The sequence below is a fragment of the Acipenser ruthenus genome, chromosome 41 (genome assembly GCF_902713425.1).
Source record: "Acipenser ruthenus chromosome 41, fAciRut3.2 maternal haplotype, whole genome shotgun sequence".
In the NCBI taxonomy this organism is placed as follows: domain Eukaryota; kingdom Metazoa; phylum Chordata; class Actinopteri; order Acipenseriformes; family Acipenseridae; genus Acipenser; species Acipenser ruthenus.
In genome coordinates, this window is record NC_081229.1 from 978,208 (window position 1) to 995,282 (window position 17,075).

The 17,075-nt window shown below is 51.7% G+C and overlaps 1 protein-coding gene across 3 annotated transcripts; it reads right to left on the reverse strand.

The window, feature by feature from the left end:
* Positions 1–381: 381 nt before the first annotated feature.
* On the reverse strand, positions 382–15,419 carry LOC117962761 (zinc finger protein 208-like). Of its 3 annotated transcripts, none has more exons than XM_034919165.2 (2): positions 15,024–15,419; positions 382–6,997 (listed from the first exon to the last, which is right to left on the reverse strand). In XM_034919165.2, the coding sequence occupies exons 1-2, from the start codon at positions 15,406–15,408 to the stop codon at positions 2,538–2,540; spliced, it is 4,845 nt and encodes a 1,614-aa protein (XP_034775056.2). In that variant the 5' UTR covers positions 15,409–15,419; the 3' UTR covers positions 382–2,537. The 3 variants fall into 3 exon arrangements, with proteins under 3 accessions (XP_034775056.2, XP_034775057.2, XP_034775058.2); XM_034919166.2 differs by lacking the exon at positions 15,024–15,419 and adding an exon at positions 7,354–8,652; XM_034919167.2 differs by lacking the exon at positions 382–6,997 and adding an exon at positions 7,356–11,871.
* Positions 15,420–17,075: the final 1,656 nt, after the last annotated feature.

Here is a 17,075-nt window from a genome sequence, read left to right on the forward strand (position 1 = left end):
CAGGTTTTTAGTTTGTCCTTTTTCTTAAGAAGTGCTAATAGTGTGTGTGGGGAGGGGGAGGGGGAGGGGGAGGGGGCGCCGTGTCTAATGCAGCTGGAGGGGGTGTGGGGGGGTAAAACAGGCTCGAGATCCACCGGCCTTAGGGAACTGGAATCAAAGAATGACCCCGGGCCGGGTCAGTGGAGCTGCTCCATTTGAAACGTGCTCAAGCAGTAAAGTTCAAACACAGCAAGGGTCATTATTACCGGCTGGGTCGTAACTGACCTCAGTTACAGAGGAGGAGCTGAGCAGCAAGAGGTCACTTATCTGCAGGTAACGGACACACAGTAACAAAAAAACAAAACAGGGTGCATAGGACTGAATTAAAGAAGAAGGGGCCGATCAGCTGAAGGAGGTTTATTGAACTGTAATGCAACAGACAGGAAATCAAACACGTACTCCATCAGTCACAATAAAAAACCAACAGGCTTTATAGTGTAAACGTGACAATAAAACCAGAGGCTGAAAAACAAAAGAACCAAATCGCTACACACAATGTACAGGACACCACGCACACCTGTGTTTATTGATTTATTTATTTTTTCAGATACAAAACTAGCCTTTTCATAGTTCCCTGTATCCAGTGGTCTCTCTACACACAGCATGTATGTACACATGTATATTTCTGTGATTACAAGGCTGAGAGCCGGCCACAGTGGAACTCACAATTACATTTACAAGTTAAAGTCCCAGCTTATTACTCAGTATTATTTGTAGTTGTTTTTTGTTTTTTTAACGTTATAAAACGCTGTTTAAAATAATTAAATGTCAGCTTAATTAAACCCCAAGCAAACAAACAAACAAAATTAAATAATTATTGATCAAAGCAATACCAAGTGCTTACGTCTATAGCTCTGTATTTCCACCAGGTGGCGCAAATGTATATCACAATGCAACGTTGCAAGTACTTGCATATTCTGTACCAAATCCCAATGCGTGCTTGTGGACAAGCGAAACGGACAAGAGCCTTCTGAGAAAATGCAGATTGTGCTTTACTGAAGTGTCCAAATAAAAAACAAATAAAAAGAAAAAGTTGGCATCACAACTGTAGACTCGTTTTCTCACCTTCCTTCTGTGTAATTGGTAGAATGGTGGAGATCAGTGGCTCCCCACCCCGCTTCTGGGGACCCCCTGCGTCTTCTGGGTTTTCATTCCAGCTGAGCTCTCAATTACTGAACTAGACCCTGGATTGAACTAATAATTTGCTTAATTAGACCTTTTTTTTAGGTCTAAAACAGTTGCAGATTTCAAGTCTCTTATAAAATGTTACAGCTAACTTGAAAGCTGCAGCTGTTTAAGAGCTGAAGGGTTTAGTTCAGTAATTGAGAGCTCAGTTGGAATGAAAACCAGCAGACGCACAGTGGGTCCCCCCCAGGACCGGGGTGGGGAAGCCCTAGTCTAGATGACACAGATTAAGATGTCTTGTGTAGAACGGTCTAGATCAGGTTTGCAAGACAGAGAGATTCCCAATTCAGCAACACAACCCCCCACCCCCCAAAAAAAAGTGCTGTTTAAAAAAGTGGGTGCACATCGAATGCGAATTGTAATAATTGGGGAGCGACAGTCAGGCCAGCATTGGAGCCAGACAGCATTACAGCTCCTCACACAGTTTGACCTCGTCAACTTCCCTTTCAGAAAGGCGTTGAAAACGGCTTTGAAATGCAATTTCAACAACAACAAAAATAAATAATAAAATAAAAAGCACAATGTTGCGTCAGGCTCCGCGGTCTTTCCGTCCCGGGCTCAGACAGGCAGCTTTGTTCTGCTGTCCCTGGGAGTTTCTTTAGTGTGTTTCTGATTTTATTTTTAGGATTTACGGTCATGAAGCTGGAAATCTTAGCATGTGTTTCCGTCGTGGTTTCAGAGACCGTCGAGCACAGCCAACAAGAAAACAGTAAAAACAAAAAATATCTATCTATCTGAAAATGAGTTTTCCCAGTCCCAAGTTCAAATCTACGTCTTTACAATTTTTTTTTTTTTTTATATATATAGTGGTCCTGAGGTGTGCTCTGTGACAGCCTCGTCTCCCAGACCTACAACAAGGGACTTAGAACACCCCTCCCTCCCTGCCATTCGGTCCCAGACCCCTCCCTCTCTCAAGCAGAGACTGGCAATGCTGCCGAATCATGCAGTGTTTGCTTGTCAACGTGATTTGATTTACAACAAGTTAAACTGCGAGGCTGTTCAAGCCGAGACAAGCCAAACCAAACTGTGCTTGCGATCCGAGCAGGTTAAGAGGCTAGTGACTCGCCCTGCTGCCCCACCCCGCCCCCTCATCTTAAGACTACGACATGCCGAGCATGTGTTTTTTTTGTTTTTTTTTAACCCCACAGCAACTTCTTTCAGGGTTATATGGGCCACTGGCGCAGGCAGGTCAGTTTATAGGAAGCAGTCAAACAAGATAGGATAAGGAGCGTGTGTGTGTGGGGGGGGAGGGGGGGGGTCACTGTTCTCCCTCTTAGTGAGCTGTCTGTAGTGTTATCTAGCTGCAAACCCTTTCAGAAGTCTCCCCGGGCGTGCTCTATGTAGTGCTGGTGCAGTTCCAACTCCTGGCTGAATTTCTGCCCGCACTCGATGCAGCCCAGCAGCAGCGGCTCCTCCTCCTCCGGCAATGGTGACGACTGCTGGGTCCCATCTCCTCTACGAAGGGTCTGCTGATGCGGCCTCAGTGCTTGGGGCAGCGAGTATGCCTTCGGGTACAGCTGGCACCGTTGCTTCTCTCCGGTGTGGGTGGGTTGATGCCGTTTGACGTCGGAGAGAAACCGGAACGTCTTGCCGCACTGTGAGCACGTGTGGTGCTTCGGAGCCTCCGTCGGTTTCCCTTCCCTGATCACTCCTTGGTGACTGCGATTCTTCTGGTGCCTGGTCAGGTTCTTCAGATGGGAAAACGCGAGCCCGCAGGTCAGGCACCGGAAGGGCCGGGCGCCCGGGTGGGTCTCCAGGTGAAGGCGGAGCTCGGCCAGCGCCCCAAACAGCATCCCGCACACCCTGCACTCGTGCCCGCGCTGCATGTGCCGCAGGAGCTCCCCTTCCTCCGGGAAGCCCTTGCAGCACAGCGAGCAGGAGTAAGGGCTGTTCCAAGCCTGCTTCCTGTGAGCGTTCAGCAAGGAGCCTGTAGTGAACGACTTCCCGCATTGCTGGCATTTCCTTGGTTCAGCACCTCTCCCGGAGGGCACGTTGTTCTGCAGGCCGGGGACGGAAGGCAAGACGTGGGATTTCTTGTGGTTGTAGAGCGCACTCTGGGTGCTGTAGCGTTTCCCACAGTCCTGGCATCGGTAGCTCTTGCTCGTGAAGCGGCGGGGGCGCCGACCCCGTGACCTAGGAGCCGTCACCCGGGAGTTGACAGAGTTTCCAGGTTTCTTGTGGCTGGATTTCTTGTGGTTGTGTAGCGCACCGGCTGAGCTGTAACTTTTCTCACAGTCCGGGCAGGGATAGGGCTTCTGGTTTGAGCCTTCTCCGACTTGGTGGCTTCGCCGGTGCGAGCCGCCAAGAGCCACAGCGGCGGCACAAACTCTCACGCGATCAGGACACGCAAGAGACTTCTTCTCCGGTTGCTTCTGCAAAGCGGTCTTCTCGTCAGTGTGTTGGTGTAGCTGGTGTCCACAGACAGCGTTCGAGTCTTGGAAACCCTCCCCACACCGACTGCTCTTCAAGGGTCCGTCCTCGCCTCCCAGCTCAGCCTGGGCGTCTCTTTCCCAGGGTTCATCCGCACAGGGCCCCTGTCTGTGGGTGGCGAGCTTGGCGGGGTCACTGAAACTTCTCTGGCAATCAGGGCACTTGTGAGATGGCTTCTCCTCTGCCGGGGTCCCTCCGCCACCTTCCTCTTTTAAAGCCTCTTTGATGTGACACTTCTTGTGGGTGTACAGCGACCTCATAGACCAGTAGCTTTTCTCGCACTCGGTGCATCTGTAAGGTTTGTCTTTCAAGCTCCTGGAATACGAGTCCAGGTGGCTCTGCTTGTGGGATTGCAGCGCGGACGCCCGGGAGAAACGCATCCCGCACTCGGGACACTCGAAGGAGTTCCTCTCCAGCCGAGCCAGCTGGTAAGAGAGGGATTTCAAAGGCTTTCTGTGTTTCCTCTGGTGGTTGTGAAAGGCCTTGATAGAGCCGCAGCCTTTCCCACACTCGTCACACCGGTAGGGCTTCTCGCTCGGGGCCAGGCCTCCCTCGTGCGATAATGTTGTTAAGTGGTGCTTTGAGGGCCGTCTGTGCCAATGCATGTGGGATCGGAGCCCAGCAAGCTTACGAAAGCTCTTGCCACAAACCGGGCACTCCGAGGGAAAAGGCTTCTTGGACGAGGTGCTGTCGGCGATGAGAACGGTTTTGATCTCGAGTTTTATGTCCGGTTTAACGTCGGTGCTCCCGGTAAACAACGCCAGACGACTCGAGCCTCGCGTGTGCCAGTAGCGGTGGGCTCGAAGTGCATTGGGGCGAGTGAAAAGCCGGCCGCAGTCTGGGCACGCCAGAGAAATATTCTTTGTTTCGGCGTCGGGTCCAACATCGGGTTTCACATCCGGTTTTAATTCCGTTTTCAGATCCGTGGCCCTGCCAAGCAGTTTGAGGTGTCTGTAGTCTCTGGTGCGCCCGTGGCAATGGGCACAGACTGCGCCGGGGCGGGTGAAGCGCTGGCCACAATCGGGGCAGTCGAAGGGATCAACCTGCTTTGACGGAGTACTCCCGATGGCAAAGTCTTCAATTTCCAGTTTGATGTCGGGCTCATCAGGAGGTTTAACATCACTGTCAAAGTGGGTGGAAGAACATTCTTTGAGGGATTTGGAGGAATCTGTGCCGTACAGGGACTGGAGAGCAGAGCCGCTGGCGCTCCAACTCCTGCAATCCGAGCCCTTGTCGGACTTCTCCTGGGAGCTGGCACCCTGGCGGACATCGGAGTGCCCTGAAGGTTTCGGTTCCGGGTGCAATCGGCCGTGGCGATCCAAACCCCAGTGTTTAGCGTTCCCTTTCCCGCTTGCAACAGACTGGTTGGGCGTGTTGCTGCTTATATGGGCGGCAGACTTCTCCCTCCTCTGGCAGCGATCCAAGGAAGGTTTCGCGTGGGCGTGTTGAGATTTCTGATGGACTGCGAGCGCACCAGGTGACCAGTAGCCTCTGCCGCACTCTGCGCACTTGAAGGGTTTCTCGGAAGAGGTGCGGGAATGAAATCCTGATTCCAGGTGGTTCTGCTTGTGGGACTGCAGCGCGGACGCCCGGGAGAAACACATCCCGCACTCGGGACACTCGAAGGAGTTAGTCTCCAGTCGAGTCAGCTGGTAAGAGAGGGATTTCAAAGGCTTTCTGTCCACGTGTTTTCGCAGGTGGTTGCTGAAGGCCTTGACTGAGCAGTAGCCTTTCCCACACTCGTCACACTGGTAGGGCTTCTCCGACTGCGCCGGGCTGCCCCCGATGAAGGACTGCATTGAACCCTGTGTGTGCCAGTGCCGGTGGGTTAGGAGGGTCTTGGAACAGCTGAAACACTGTCCACACTCCGGACACTTGAAAGAATTCTTCTTTGGTTCCACCTCGGGGTCGGGTTCGATCTCCATTTCTGACTTGATGTCCGGTTTTAGTTCTCGTCTGTGACAGAGGAGATGAGCTCGCAGCTCGACGGGGAGGCCAAAGCGTTCTCCGCAGTCCGGACTCTTCGGTTTCAGGTCGGGCTCCTCCTCAAGCTCGATTTCCAATTCAGCTTCGGGTTTCACTTCCAGCTTGGCGGGCGTGACGCCGCCGACAGCAGCTAGGGAGTGCCAGAGGCGATGGGCGTGGAAGGCACTGGGGCGGGCGAAACACATGCTACAGTCGAGGCACTCAAATGAGTCGCCCCTTCCGGACTGGGCGCTTTCTCCGAGGGATTCAGCAGCAGGAAGCCTTCTGGCCGTACGAGGGGAAGACCTGGGAGAGAAGCAGACACTTTTATCGGCCTCCTCCTCCTCAGCGGCAGAAGAGCTGCCCTCCTGGACGTCCTGGTGAGAATCGTAGTCCGTGTGGCAGCGCAGATGGGAGTGGAAAGCGGAGGCGCGGGAGAAGCGCTTCCCGCACTCGGGACACTTGAACAACTTCTTCTGCAGCGTGTCCAGCTGGTGGAGCAAGGACTTGGGCGGCTTGGAGTCTGCGTGAGCCAGCCGGCGGTGGTAGTCCAGGAAAGCCGGCGTGCAGAACCGCTTCTGGCACACTGGGCACGCGCAGGGCTTCTCTGCACCGGCCGGGGTAACCGCGCCGTCGGACTTAGAACGCAAAGCGTGAACCCGCCGGTGGGCCCGCACGGCCACCGCGGAGGCGAAGGAGCGGCCGCACTCCAGGCACTCCAGGGACCTCCTGCTCTCCTCTCGCATGTCCTCTCTCTTCACCGGATTCACGCTGTGGACCTTCCGGTGACAGCTGAGCCCCGCCACGGAGTGGCAGGCCTTCCCGCACTCGGGGCACTCGTGCGCTTTCCCACAGGCCCTCGCCTGCTTGATCGGGTCCAGGGCTTTGAAGAGCTTCACGTTGGCGTGACAACGACGGTGGGCGTCCAGGGCCGACACCCGCGAGTAACACCGCCCGCAGTCCGGACACTCGAAGGATTTCTTCTTCAGCTGGGCCAGCCCGTTGAAGATGGATTTGGGAGGTTTCTCGTGGGAACGCTGGTGGCTGAGCAGGCAGCCGAGCGAGATGTAGCCTTTCCCGCACACGGTGCACTTGTGAGGCTTGTCCGCCCCAGCCTCCCCGCTGTCTTCCTGGCCTGTTTTGGGCTGTTTGAGGAGGTGGGTCCGCTGGTGGCCGTGGAAGCCTCTGGAATTGTAGAAGCGTTTCCCGCAGATTGCGCAGGAGAAGGTTTTCCCGCCCGCATCGGGCACCAGCATGCCTTCGTAGCGGGCCACGCGGTCCCTCCGGCGCTCACGAGCGTGGGTCCGCCGGTGGGCTTGGTAGACGGCCCTCTGCATAAAGACCTCTCCACAGTCCATGCAGAAGAATAACCCATGCCCTACAAACAAACAAAAAGGGAAAAATGACTTGAAGCAATTCCAAGGTAATTCAATTAAAACAGAAACCACGCACCTTTCATTTATCCGTTTATTTGATTGGTTGTTTGCATGAAAACAACGCACAGTGCTACTCATGCTAAACCCCCCGCAATTGTAAAGAATTTATATCACCAGTACGGCATTTTTTTTTTTTTTTTTTATTTTTGTATTTATATGTTGTGTATCAAGACATAAGATTATTTACTGTATTGGGGGGGGGGGCAAAAAAAAAATACGTAACATCAGAATCTGAAGGTAAAATGAAAAAAAAATACAAAAATAAAAAAATACAATAAACTTTATCAAGTCAACAAACGTTTTGGCTTGTGGTTTCTTCAGGGCACCGGCAGGCACAGCGGAGGCGGCGCCAGAAGCAAATACATCCACACCCGCAGTTCTTGTCGCTCTTGGTTTTGAGCTGGCATTCACAAACACCGGCCCCTCCACCCCCATCCCGCACGCACGCCGGGAGAAACATATCAAAACAGAATACAGATCGACAGGAAAAGACAAAGACATTATCCGTCTGACTGACCGTTCACAGTCACAACGCCAAGTAAGCCATGCAGCAACACATGCAATGACACACGACAGGAACACAACACAACAGAGAGTATGACAAAACACACACACACACACACACACACGCTCCTCCTCATGGGACCCCCGAAACATCCTTCACGCTTTATCAGTTGGGAGGACGTGGAGAGCTCCCAGCACCCAGTCACATAGATATGGGAATCACAATGAATTACAAAACTGAAGACACCCAAGAAGACACTGGTCTAGTCGAATCGTTTGTCAGCAATTTATTTATTTTGTTTTTCTACATTTAGTACTTTTCAGAGTTTAAGTTACGGGATGACAAGACAAAACAAAACAGACTGGTGGGTCTGGACATAGATTTGATATATATATTTTTAAATGCTTCTTCGTATCATGCATGTGACCCGTGTGTCGATGCAACCCCACCCAGTATATTCAACCATTGAAAACTCCTCACATGCAGGATCATCATGTTGTTACCCATTGGCCAGCAGTCCACCTCTCTCAGTGTTGCTACCTTGGGAGTTTAACAGTCAATAGAACATAAGAGTCTTTTTCACAACGCCGAATGAACCACGGCCTCTCTCCAAGAGATTCAAGTTGTACCCACTCGCCGAAGCAGGCAGGCATATATATTATATACACATATACATGCACACACAGACACAGACACAGGCACAGACACAGACACAGACACAAGCACAGACACAGACACAACTGTCCACAACATGGACGTATCCAACATTATTCCTTGAACGCTGTACTGAAGTCCAAAGCAAGCCCCTGGGAGGATCAAAAACAAAAAAACAATCGATCACATGATATCAGTCGTCAGCTTTAAAAGTTCCTTTCAGTACGGTTATTTGTTCATTTTTTCTTTGCGAGTATTATAAATAATAATAAATAATAAATAATAAATAATAAATAATAAATAATAAATGACTTTCCTCCAATAGACAGCCTCCCCTTCCCCCCCGCGAAGCTGTGCAGTCTCTGCTCCGCAGAGTACTTTCTGAGGTCCTAAAACTGCAAGTCTATTTGCGGTGGGCTGGCGAGGGGGCGCGTTACAGGCAGCCCGTGGCGTGCTGCATGAAGTGCAGGTAGAGCTCAAACTCCTCTGTGAATGCCTGTCCACACACGTTGCAGTTAAATAGCACCTCTTCCACTTTCCCCTCCTTCCATTTCCCCTGTGATTCTTCACCACCACCCCCCTCCTCCTCCTCCTCCTCCTCCCTCTCTTCTCTTTCCTTCTTGCCCCCAGACGGTTCCTCGCTCGCCTCCTCTTCGCTGCTCGGCTCGGGTTCTTCTCGTTTCAGCACCTCGCTCGCCTGCGCTTCCTCTTTCACAGTCTCCCGCGACGCTCCCCCCTCTGCCTGGGTCTCTGCTTTCCCGCAGTGGCGTTTCCAGTGCCGCAGGAACCCTGACCGGGACACGAACGTCTTGGGGCAGCCCGTGCACGTGAAGGGACTTCTGGCGGCGTGGTTCTTCACGTGGTCCCGGAGATCGGAGAGAGACAGGAAGCCCACGTTGCAGATGCCGCACTTGTGGTGCACGGGCCGCCCCCCCTGCTTGCGTCTAGCGACGGCGTGCCTCTTCAGCTGCCCTTCCTCCTCGTACCCGCAAGAGCGCCGGGGGCAGAAGTGGCGATTCTTGGAGCGGAGCCGCTCGTGAGCACTCAGCTTCGGGAGGGAGACGAAGCACTTCCCACACCTCTGGCAATCGTGGCTTTGCTCCCCGAGCTCCGCGCCGCTCGAGAAACCGCTCCTGCGTTTACCGCAGCTCTGGGGCAGCTTCAATTCCGGGTGTGCGGTCTTCCTGTGCTGACTGAGGGCCCAGGAAGAGCTGTAGCCCTTCCCGCACTGGCACAAGTAGGGCTTGTTGAGGGTTACCTGGTCCTCTAGGTGGCACTGCTGATGGGTCCGCAACGCGGCGGCGCGGGAGAAACCTTTGCCACATACGGGGCACTCTAACTTGGACTCCTGCTCACCAGACTGGCCCCAGGAGGAGGAGGGGAAGGCTGGTTTGGTGTCCGCGTGGGTTCGTTGGTGAGTCTCAAGGGAGGCGAGGAAGCAGTAGCTTTTCCCACAATCGGGACACCGGTACGGCTTCTCCAACGACATCTTGTTTGCCTTCATGGTTTGGGAGCATTTGGCGGAGCCGTGGCGACGACGGTGAACGCGGAACTTGCTGGCGTCGGAGAAGCACTCCCCACAATCGCGGCACTTGAAGGACTTGGCACGGATAGAGGGGGCGCAGCGCCCCCCGTAGAAGCGTCGGTGGCCGTGCAGCGAGCCCAGGTAGGAGAAACTCTTCCCACAGTCATGGCACCTGCAGCACTGACTCTCCCTTTTCGCTAGAACCCGACTGCTGAAGGGCTGCCCTGTGCCAGCATGTGATTTCTTGTGCCGAGTCAGAGCCCAGATTGAGCAGTACCCTATCCCACATTCGCACATGTAGGGCTTCTCAAGGGTGGCTTGGGCTGTGATGCGGCGCTGCGTGTGGTCACGGAGTGCCGGGCTCCGGGAGATATGCTCCACGCTCTCAAGACACTCCAGGGACTTGTCCCCGTCCAGCTTGTGCGACTCGGGTTTCGACACTTGGGACGTTTGGGTCCGTTCATCTCTACCGAGCGACTGGGAGGAGCAGTCACCTCCTTCCCCAGGCTGGCTGGCAGTCTGCTTGTCATTCCCAAGCTGCTCCTTCTCTCCGTTTTCTTGGAGCGCCCTCTCCGCGGCTTCTCCAGCGACCTCGAAGAGCGCAGGCTCTTCCCCCGCTGCCTGGCTCACGGGGTTCCCACAGTGGCGCTTCCAGTGCCGCAGGAAGCCTGACCGGGTCATGAAAGTCTTGGGGCACCCGTTGCACCGGAAGGGGCTGCCTCTGGGGTCACCGGCGTGTGTCCTGGCGTGGTCGCGGAGACCGCAGAGCGTCAGGAAGCCCTCACTGCAGAAGGTGCACTTGTGCGGCATGCCAGGACAGCGGGATCGCTGCTGCTGCTTCTTCGAGCGGAGCTGCTGGTGATTCTTCAGAATCCTGCCGCTGGCAAAAGTCTTGCTGCAGCTCTGGCACTCGTGGGGGTGTTCCGGGTCACCCTGGCAGGGCAGGTGGGCGGTCAGCTCTGCTGTTTCAGGGCAGTGCTTCCGGCATCTGGGGCTCTCCAACAGAGCCTCGCGTTGGCGGGGTTGCTTTGAGGACGCTGCTGGGGCGTCATCGCGGCGCGGCTTCGGGTCAGGGTGGGTCTTCCGCTGACCGGATGCCCGGGACGAGCCTCGTTGGCTGGCGGCGGCTCGAGAGAAGCGCTCGCCGCACTCTGAGGAGGACCTCTCATCGTCCAGCCGGTCCAGCTCCCGGAAGGAGTCGCCGTGGGATCGCCGATGGTTCTGGAACCAGGAGAGGTTGCAGTAGCTCTTCCCACATTCGCGACAGAAGTAGCGCTTCTCCCCGGAGCCCGTCTGCAAGTTGGCGTGCCGCGAGTCGGAGCTTTTCACGACGGAGTGCCGGCGACGGTGGTCGCGGAACGCCAAAGTGCTGGTGAATATCTCCCTGCAATCCTGGCATTCCCAGGACTTCTTTTCCTTTTCCTCTTCCTTCGCTTGGACAGTCTTCCCGGCGGGTCCAGATTTCGAGCGGTCTGCACCAGGGCACGATTTCTTGTGAGTGGTCAGCGACCCAGGCAGCATGAACCCTTTCCCGCATTCGCACGCGCGAGGCTTGGCGAGGGCAGCGCGGGCGTCCGCGTGGCCTTGCTGGTGCGCCTGGAGAGCGGCGACGCGGGAGAAGTGCTTCCCGCATTCTGGACACTCCAGGGAGTTGCTCTGCTCCAGCTTTTCCAGCTCCTGGAAGAAGGCGTCCTTGCTGTCGCCGTGGGAACGCTGGTGGGTCTCGAGAGACGTCTGGTAGCAGTAGCTCTTCCCGCAGTCCAGGCACTTGAAGGGCTTCTCCCCGGACTCCGTCTGCTTGTTGGCGTGGAGAGTTACGGCTCGTTTCGCGTAGCTGTGGCGCCGCTTGTGTGCCCGGAACTTGAGCGGGTGGGCGAAAACCTCTCCGCAGTCTGGACACTCGAAGGACACCTTCGTCTTCTCGCGGCCTGCCGCGGGGCAGCCGTGAAGCTTCTCCCCCCCGGGGCCGTTCTGATCACTCAAGGGTGCCTCGTTTTTGGAGTCCAAGCCACTAGCAGCGTTATCTGGGGGTCCCTCTTCATCCTTCAGGGTGTGTACCCTCAGATGCGTCTCGCAGGCGTCCCTCTGAGAAAAGGCCTCTCCACAGTCCTTGCAGATGAAGGGCCCATCCCCTACAAACAAAAGGGGGAGAACTGATGTGAGGGCAAGTCCAGTTGCGTTGACCTGTGATGAATGGTTAACGATGGGGGCGGCTCACCGCTATCCCAGCGCCACATGCCTCTTATCCTGCCCGGCGAATGTGGACTGTCTGCCTTTAAAAGGTGGCTTTGCCGTCACACTGTACGAAACCACGGGCACTCACACTCGAGCATTCGTGAGATAAAAGTCCGAACACACTGATAAACATGCACGACAACTTAAGACGATTCAATCAAAATCGGTTGCGCTGTCTGCAACCAGGAGGGGGCGTTTCTTTGAGAGGGTCGAGACTGCAGCGTCAAAAAAGCGGTCGGCTGACGGCACACGCTTCGGAGGACAGCGTGTGTTCGTCTTCGCCGCTCCCGAGTCAGCGCGGGGGTGGCAGCGGTGAGCTGAGCCTAAAAATTAATTGGAAATGCCAAATTGGGAGAAAATAAAATAATTAGAGATTACTAAATAAAAAATAAAATAAAATAAAAACATGCACCCTGGCAGACCAAGTCCTCTTACAGGCAAGCGGCCGGGTTTTCAGGCAACTCCAGAATTATTATTATTATTATGTGTTTATTTAGCAGACGCCTTTATCCAAGGTGACTTATAGAGACTAGGGTGTGTGAGCTATGCATCAGCTGCAGAGTCTCTTACATCAACGTTTCACCCGAAAGACGGAGCACAAGGAGGTGAAGTGACTTGCTCAGGGTCACACAATGAGTCAGTGGCTGAGGTGGGATTTGAACCGGGGATCTGCTGGTTATAAGCCCTTTTCTTGAACCACTGGACCACACAGCCTCCTTTGAGCCTGAATAGAGAACGGAGTTACAGCAGCAGGAAGGAACAACACTGGACCCCGACAGACAAAGCTGCTGTGCTGCAGCCAGCCCTGCTCAATACAGACCCTTTCCAAACACACAAGTCAGAAAGAGAAAAGCAGAAAATACGAATCTGTATTTCGGGCTACTGATTTTTCCGGGAAAGCGGAATCGCGGACATTAGTACAGAGTTAGGTACTGGGAACGGAGTGTTTTTTTTCTCTCCTCCTCGCAACTCTCCGCTCTCCTCTTTCTAGTGTTCAGCAAGACCACACGACTTCACTCACGCACATCAGCAGCAGTGCTGAAACACAAGACTGCAGCTGCAAGAGCGACGACGGAAAAACCAGCAAGAGAGAGCGAGCGACGCAAACTGAGGCGATCAACAAAGTTTCCAAAGTTCACCTCGATGCGACACGAAATGAAAACGACACATTAGCCAGGGATTCTGTAGGCTACAGTCGGGCAAACGGGCGCTTACGTAATGGAGATCTGCACTCACAAAAGATTAGTATTACTTCAAAGCATGGATGAAGATTCTTCTCAGGCAGTTATACTTAAAGAGAGTGGTGAGGGAACAGCGACACTACTCAAAAAACAACGTGTTTTATAGTGCACTAAAGACTTATTAAAATAATAATAATAATAATAATAATAATAATAATAATAATAATAGAAACAGGGAACCAAAACGTGTTCAGTTTTACCAAACTCTGCTAGTTTATGCATAACTGCACAACGTGCAACTATGCATGCTTAGCTTCATGCAAAACACAACTAGATGACCCTAAAATGTAAAAATGATGAGCCATCACTTGGGGGCTAGCTGGCATGTTGAGTAGCCCCACCATCGTTACCCACGTGCCAGCATTAAAATGAACCGTCTGTGACTTTAGAGTTTGACACTGAAACAATAATAACAATGGTGATGATAACAACGATGATAACAGATGTTCTTTAAATTGTGCGTGTATGTTAATGTGTGGGGTGCTCCCCATTCCGCAGACAATCGCACACGCGTGTATTCACATGCACAATGACACACGCGGAGAGCGCTGGCACGGGAAATCATTAGAGATGCATGAGATGAGTTGATGTCACGGTAGTAACAGCAAGGGAAGCGAGGGAAATGCAGGAACCCCACCCCCCCCCCCCAGCCCCCAGCCCCCAGCCCCCAGCCCCCAGCCCCCAGCCCCCAGCCCCCAGCCGCGCTCATGTGCTAGGGGAGCGCTGCCTGGTCAGGAATCAGAATGGGAGGGGTGGACGTTACAAACCAGAGGGGCGGAGTCTGCTTAAAACACAGCTCCCTGCTACTGGGCAACAAGGCAGGGCGTCCCGATGAACCTTTTCTGGAAACGGACACTTAAATGACATTAAACAAATACATCGTTTTCTATTCATTAATCCGGACAGACTTAGCCTGGCCAGGTCTAATCTATCCCAGTTAAAATAACAGAAAAAGGATGTGTGTTTAAAATCACTTGTGTGGCAAAACTCATGCGTTACACGCTGGGATTTTGGCTCACTGAGTTTTCAGAGCTGAAGGAAAGTGCACATTCAAATGCAGCCAATGAAACCCCACCCGTCAAACCTTAAATACTCATGTTTCTTAAAGTGGATCTCAGCCATTAAAAGAACTTAAAGAAACGGTTCCATTCAGAACCAGAACATCTGCAAATAACGCAGGGCGCTCTGCTGCACCACTGGTACGGTTATAAACACAGTTATAGGTTGTTTTTTTCAATTTTATTTGATCTATTCCTGCATTCCCGCCCTCCTCTCCTCCAGCACATCAAAACATTCAGGAAGCAATATGCAAATACTCAGCTTGAGCCAAACCTATACTCTCGCGAGAAGTACTCATATAGATCACCAGAATGGCGAAGGGTTGGTTACTGTTTCTGTCCGATTGGAGTCAGAAAATAATAGCGTTTATATAATTATATATATATATATATATATATATATATATATATATATATATATTCGGTCACACCATTCAAAAAGTTATATTAACAAAACTGCGGTTCGAAATAAAATTCATGTCAGTGCTTTTTCGGCAGTAGTCTTGCCTGGGGGGGGCACAGGGTGAAATGGAAATGGCGTTTATAAATTTATAGATTTTTTTTTTTTATCAAATTAAGACAGGTGTGTGGATATGTAATTTGCTGAATCACTTAGTGTGCGTTCAAAGAAACGCTGCTATACCCCAAGTCACTGAACCGGCCTCCTGACGAAAGAAACTCTATTATTATGAAAACAGAAACTGGTGTATTTATAATTTTAAAAAGGGAATTGTTTTTTCAATAACGTACCGTTGTTATCTCGGTCCTCGCTTTCTGGGGCCTCCTGTCTGAGCTGGTCTCGGCTCCGGGTCCACTCGCCCGAGGTCTCCCCGGCTTCACACAGCTTTATCCGGTAACAGCTCCCCTCCTCCTCCGCCTCGTCCTCCTCCTCCTCCGCCGGCTCCGCTTTGACGGCGGTCCGCGCTTCAGCGCTCATGATCAGCGGTTGTGCTCCGCGGCTCTCCGGCTCCACTTCAGGCTCCGGTGGCTCCACTTTGATCTCTCTCTCGGTATAAAGGAGCGGCGGCTCGTTTCCCAGCCCGTTAAGGAGCTCCGCCGGTCCGTTTTCAGGACGGGGCTCCTCGTTTTTGTCTGGAAACAGGTCGCCCGCGGCCCACTTGTAAACAGCCGCCATGTTCACCAGCTTTCTGAATTTTTTTTTTTTTTAATTTTTATTTGCGCATGCGCAGTGAAAATGCATTATTATATAGCAATTTTTTTTAAATAAAAAAATGTATCACAATTCAAATAGGTATATTAATCTAATATTTACAATAATAATTTATATTCGGGCCGGTATTATCCACATTATTATTATTTATTTCTTAGCAGACGACTTAAAATTGTTACAAGATATCACCTTATACATTATTTCACATTATACAGATATCACATTATTTTTACATACAATTACCCATTTATACAGTTGGGTTTTTACTGGAGCAATCTAGGTAAAGTACCTTGCTCAAGGGTACAGCAGAAGTGTCCCCCACTGGGGATTGAACCCACGACCCTCCGGTCAAGAGTCCAGAGCCCTGACCGCTACTCCACAGAAGTGTTGTCCTAAAGTTATAATATGCAGTATGTAAACATGACCGTGTAATATAGGGTTACCATGTGGCTCCAGATTAACCGGACGCTGTGAGACAGAACGGGATTTCAAACTTGCCCCTAAATTGAAATAAATGAAGGTGTAAATGAACCATCGTTAGCTACAATTAATAATGGTGCTTAAATACCCGCATGCGCGTCAAATAATTGTATTATACCAAGAATGAATTGCAGCCAGACGCTTTTCTGTTTGTTGAAATTCAATCGCCCATATTATTCTGCAAATACAATCGCATCATCATCTCGTTGCTCTATCGATAAATTAGCTATTCGTTCATTAAGATCGATCAGAAGCAGCTGATCAGTGTGAATTGTTTGCTGCACCCAAGCAATTCCACCACAGCAGGATTAATCTCAGCAAAGGTGGAGCTCATTTATACGTGAATTACTTTCAGTTTAGGGGGAATTTTGAAATCCCGGTCTGTCTCAAAGCGTCCGGTTAATCTGGAGCCATATGGTAACCCTATATTATTATTATTATTATTATTATTATTATTATTATTATTATTATTATTATTATTATTATATTAAAATGGGATTTTGGAGCAAGAAACATCAAACTTTCGTTTATTTTTTAATAAAACGAATTCATGAAACGTGTTTAGTTGTAAGGTTTATATTTCGCTATCTGACTCGCACATTTAGAAAAACAGTTTGTATTGAAACCAGTGAATTAGTGAATTTCTCTTTATACAGTAAGTGAACGTGCTTTGTGTACAATTTACTCGACGGTGAATTAATTACCCAGATTAGCGAGTTATCAAAATGCTGAGCTAATATCGAGGCTGCTGCGGTGCAAGGTGTAAACGCCAGGGGGCGCTCTCTCCCGGCCCGTACCGGATTGGACGGCGTGCGTGCCGGCGTTCCCCGGTACTAAAATGAACACGTTGCCCGCTTACATGACAGCGAAAATGAACGGAGAGGGACCGGAATCCCAGCCCTGCTGTCTGACCAAGCCGTGTTGAGCCGGGGGTTTACAGGCGGGAGGCGCCGGTGGAGACGGCGAATCAAACCACAAGAATGAAAGCGGAGCAAGGCGGCGCGGAGCCGAGGCTGCGGGGGAAGCTGACGCGGAGCGGTGCCGAAGATTTTAACGATTATAAAAGTGACGAGAGGACCGGGGGAGGGTGCAAAGCGGAGCTCGTGAAGAGAAATCTCAGTGGCAATAGTGCAGGTATCAATACACTAACT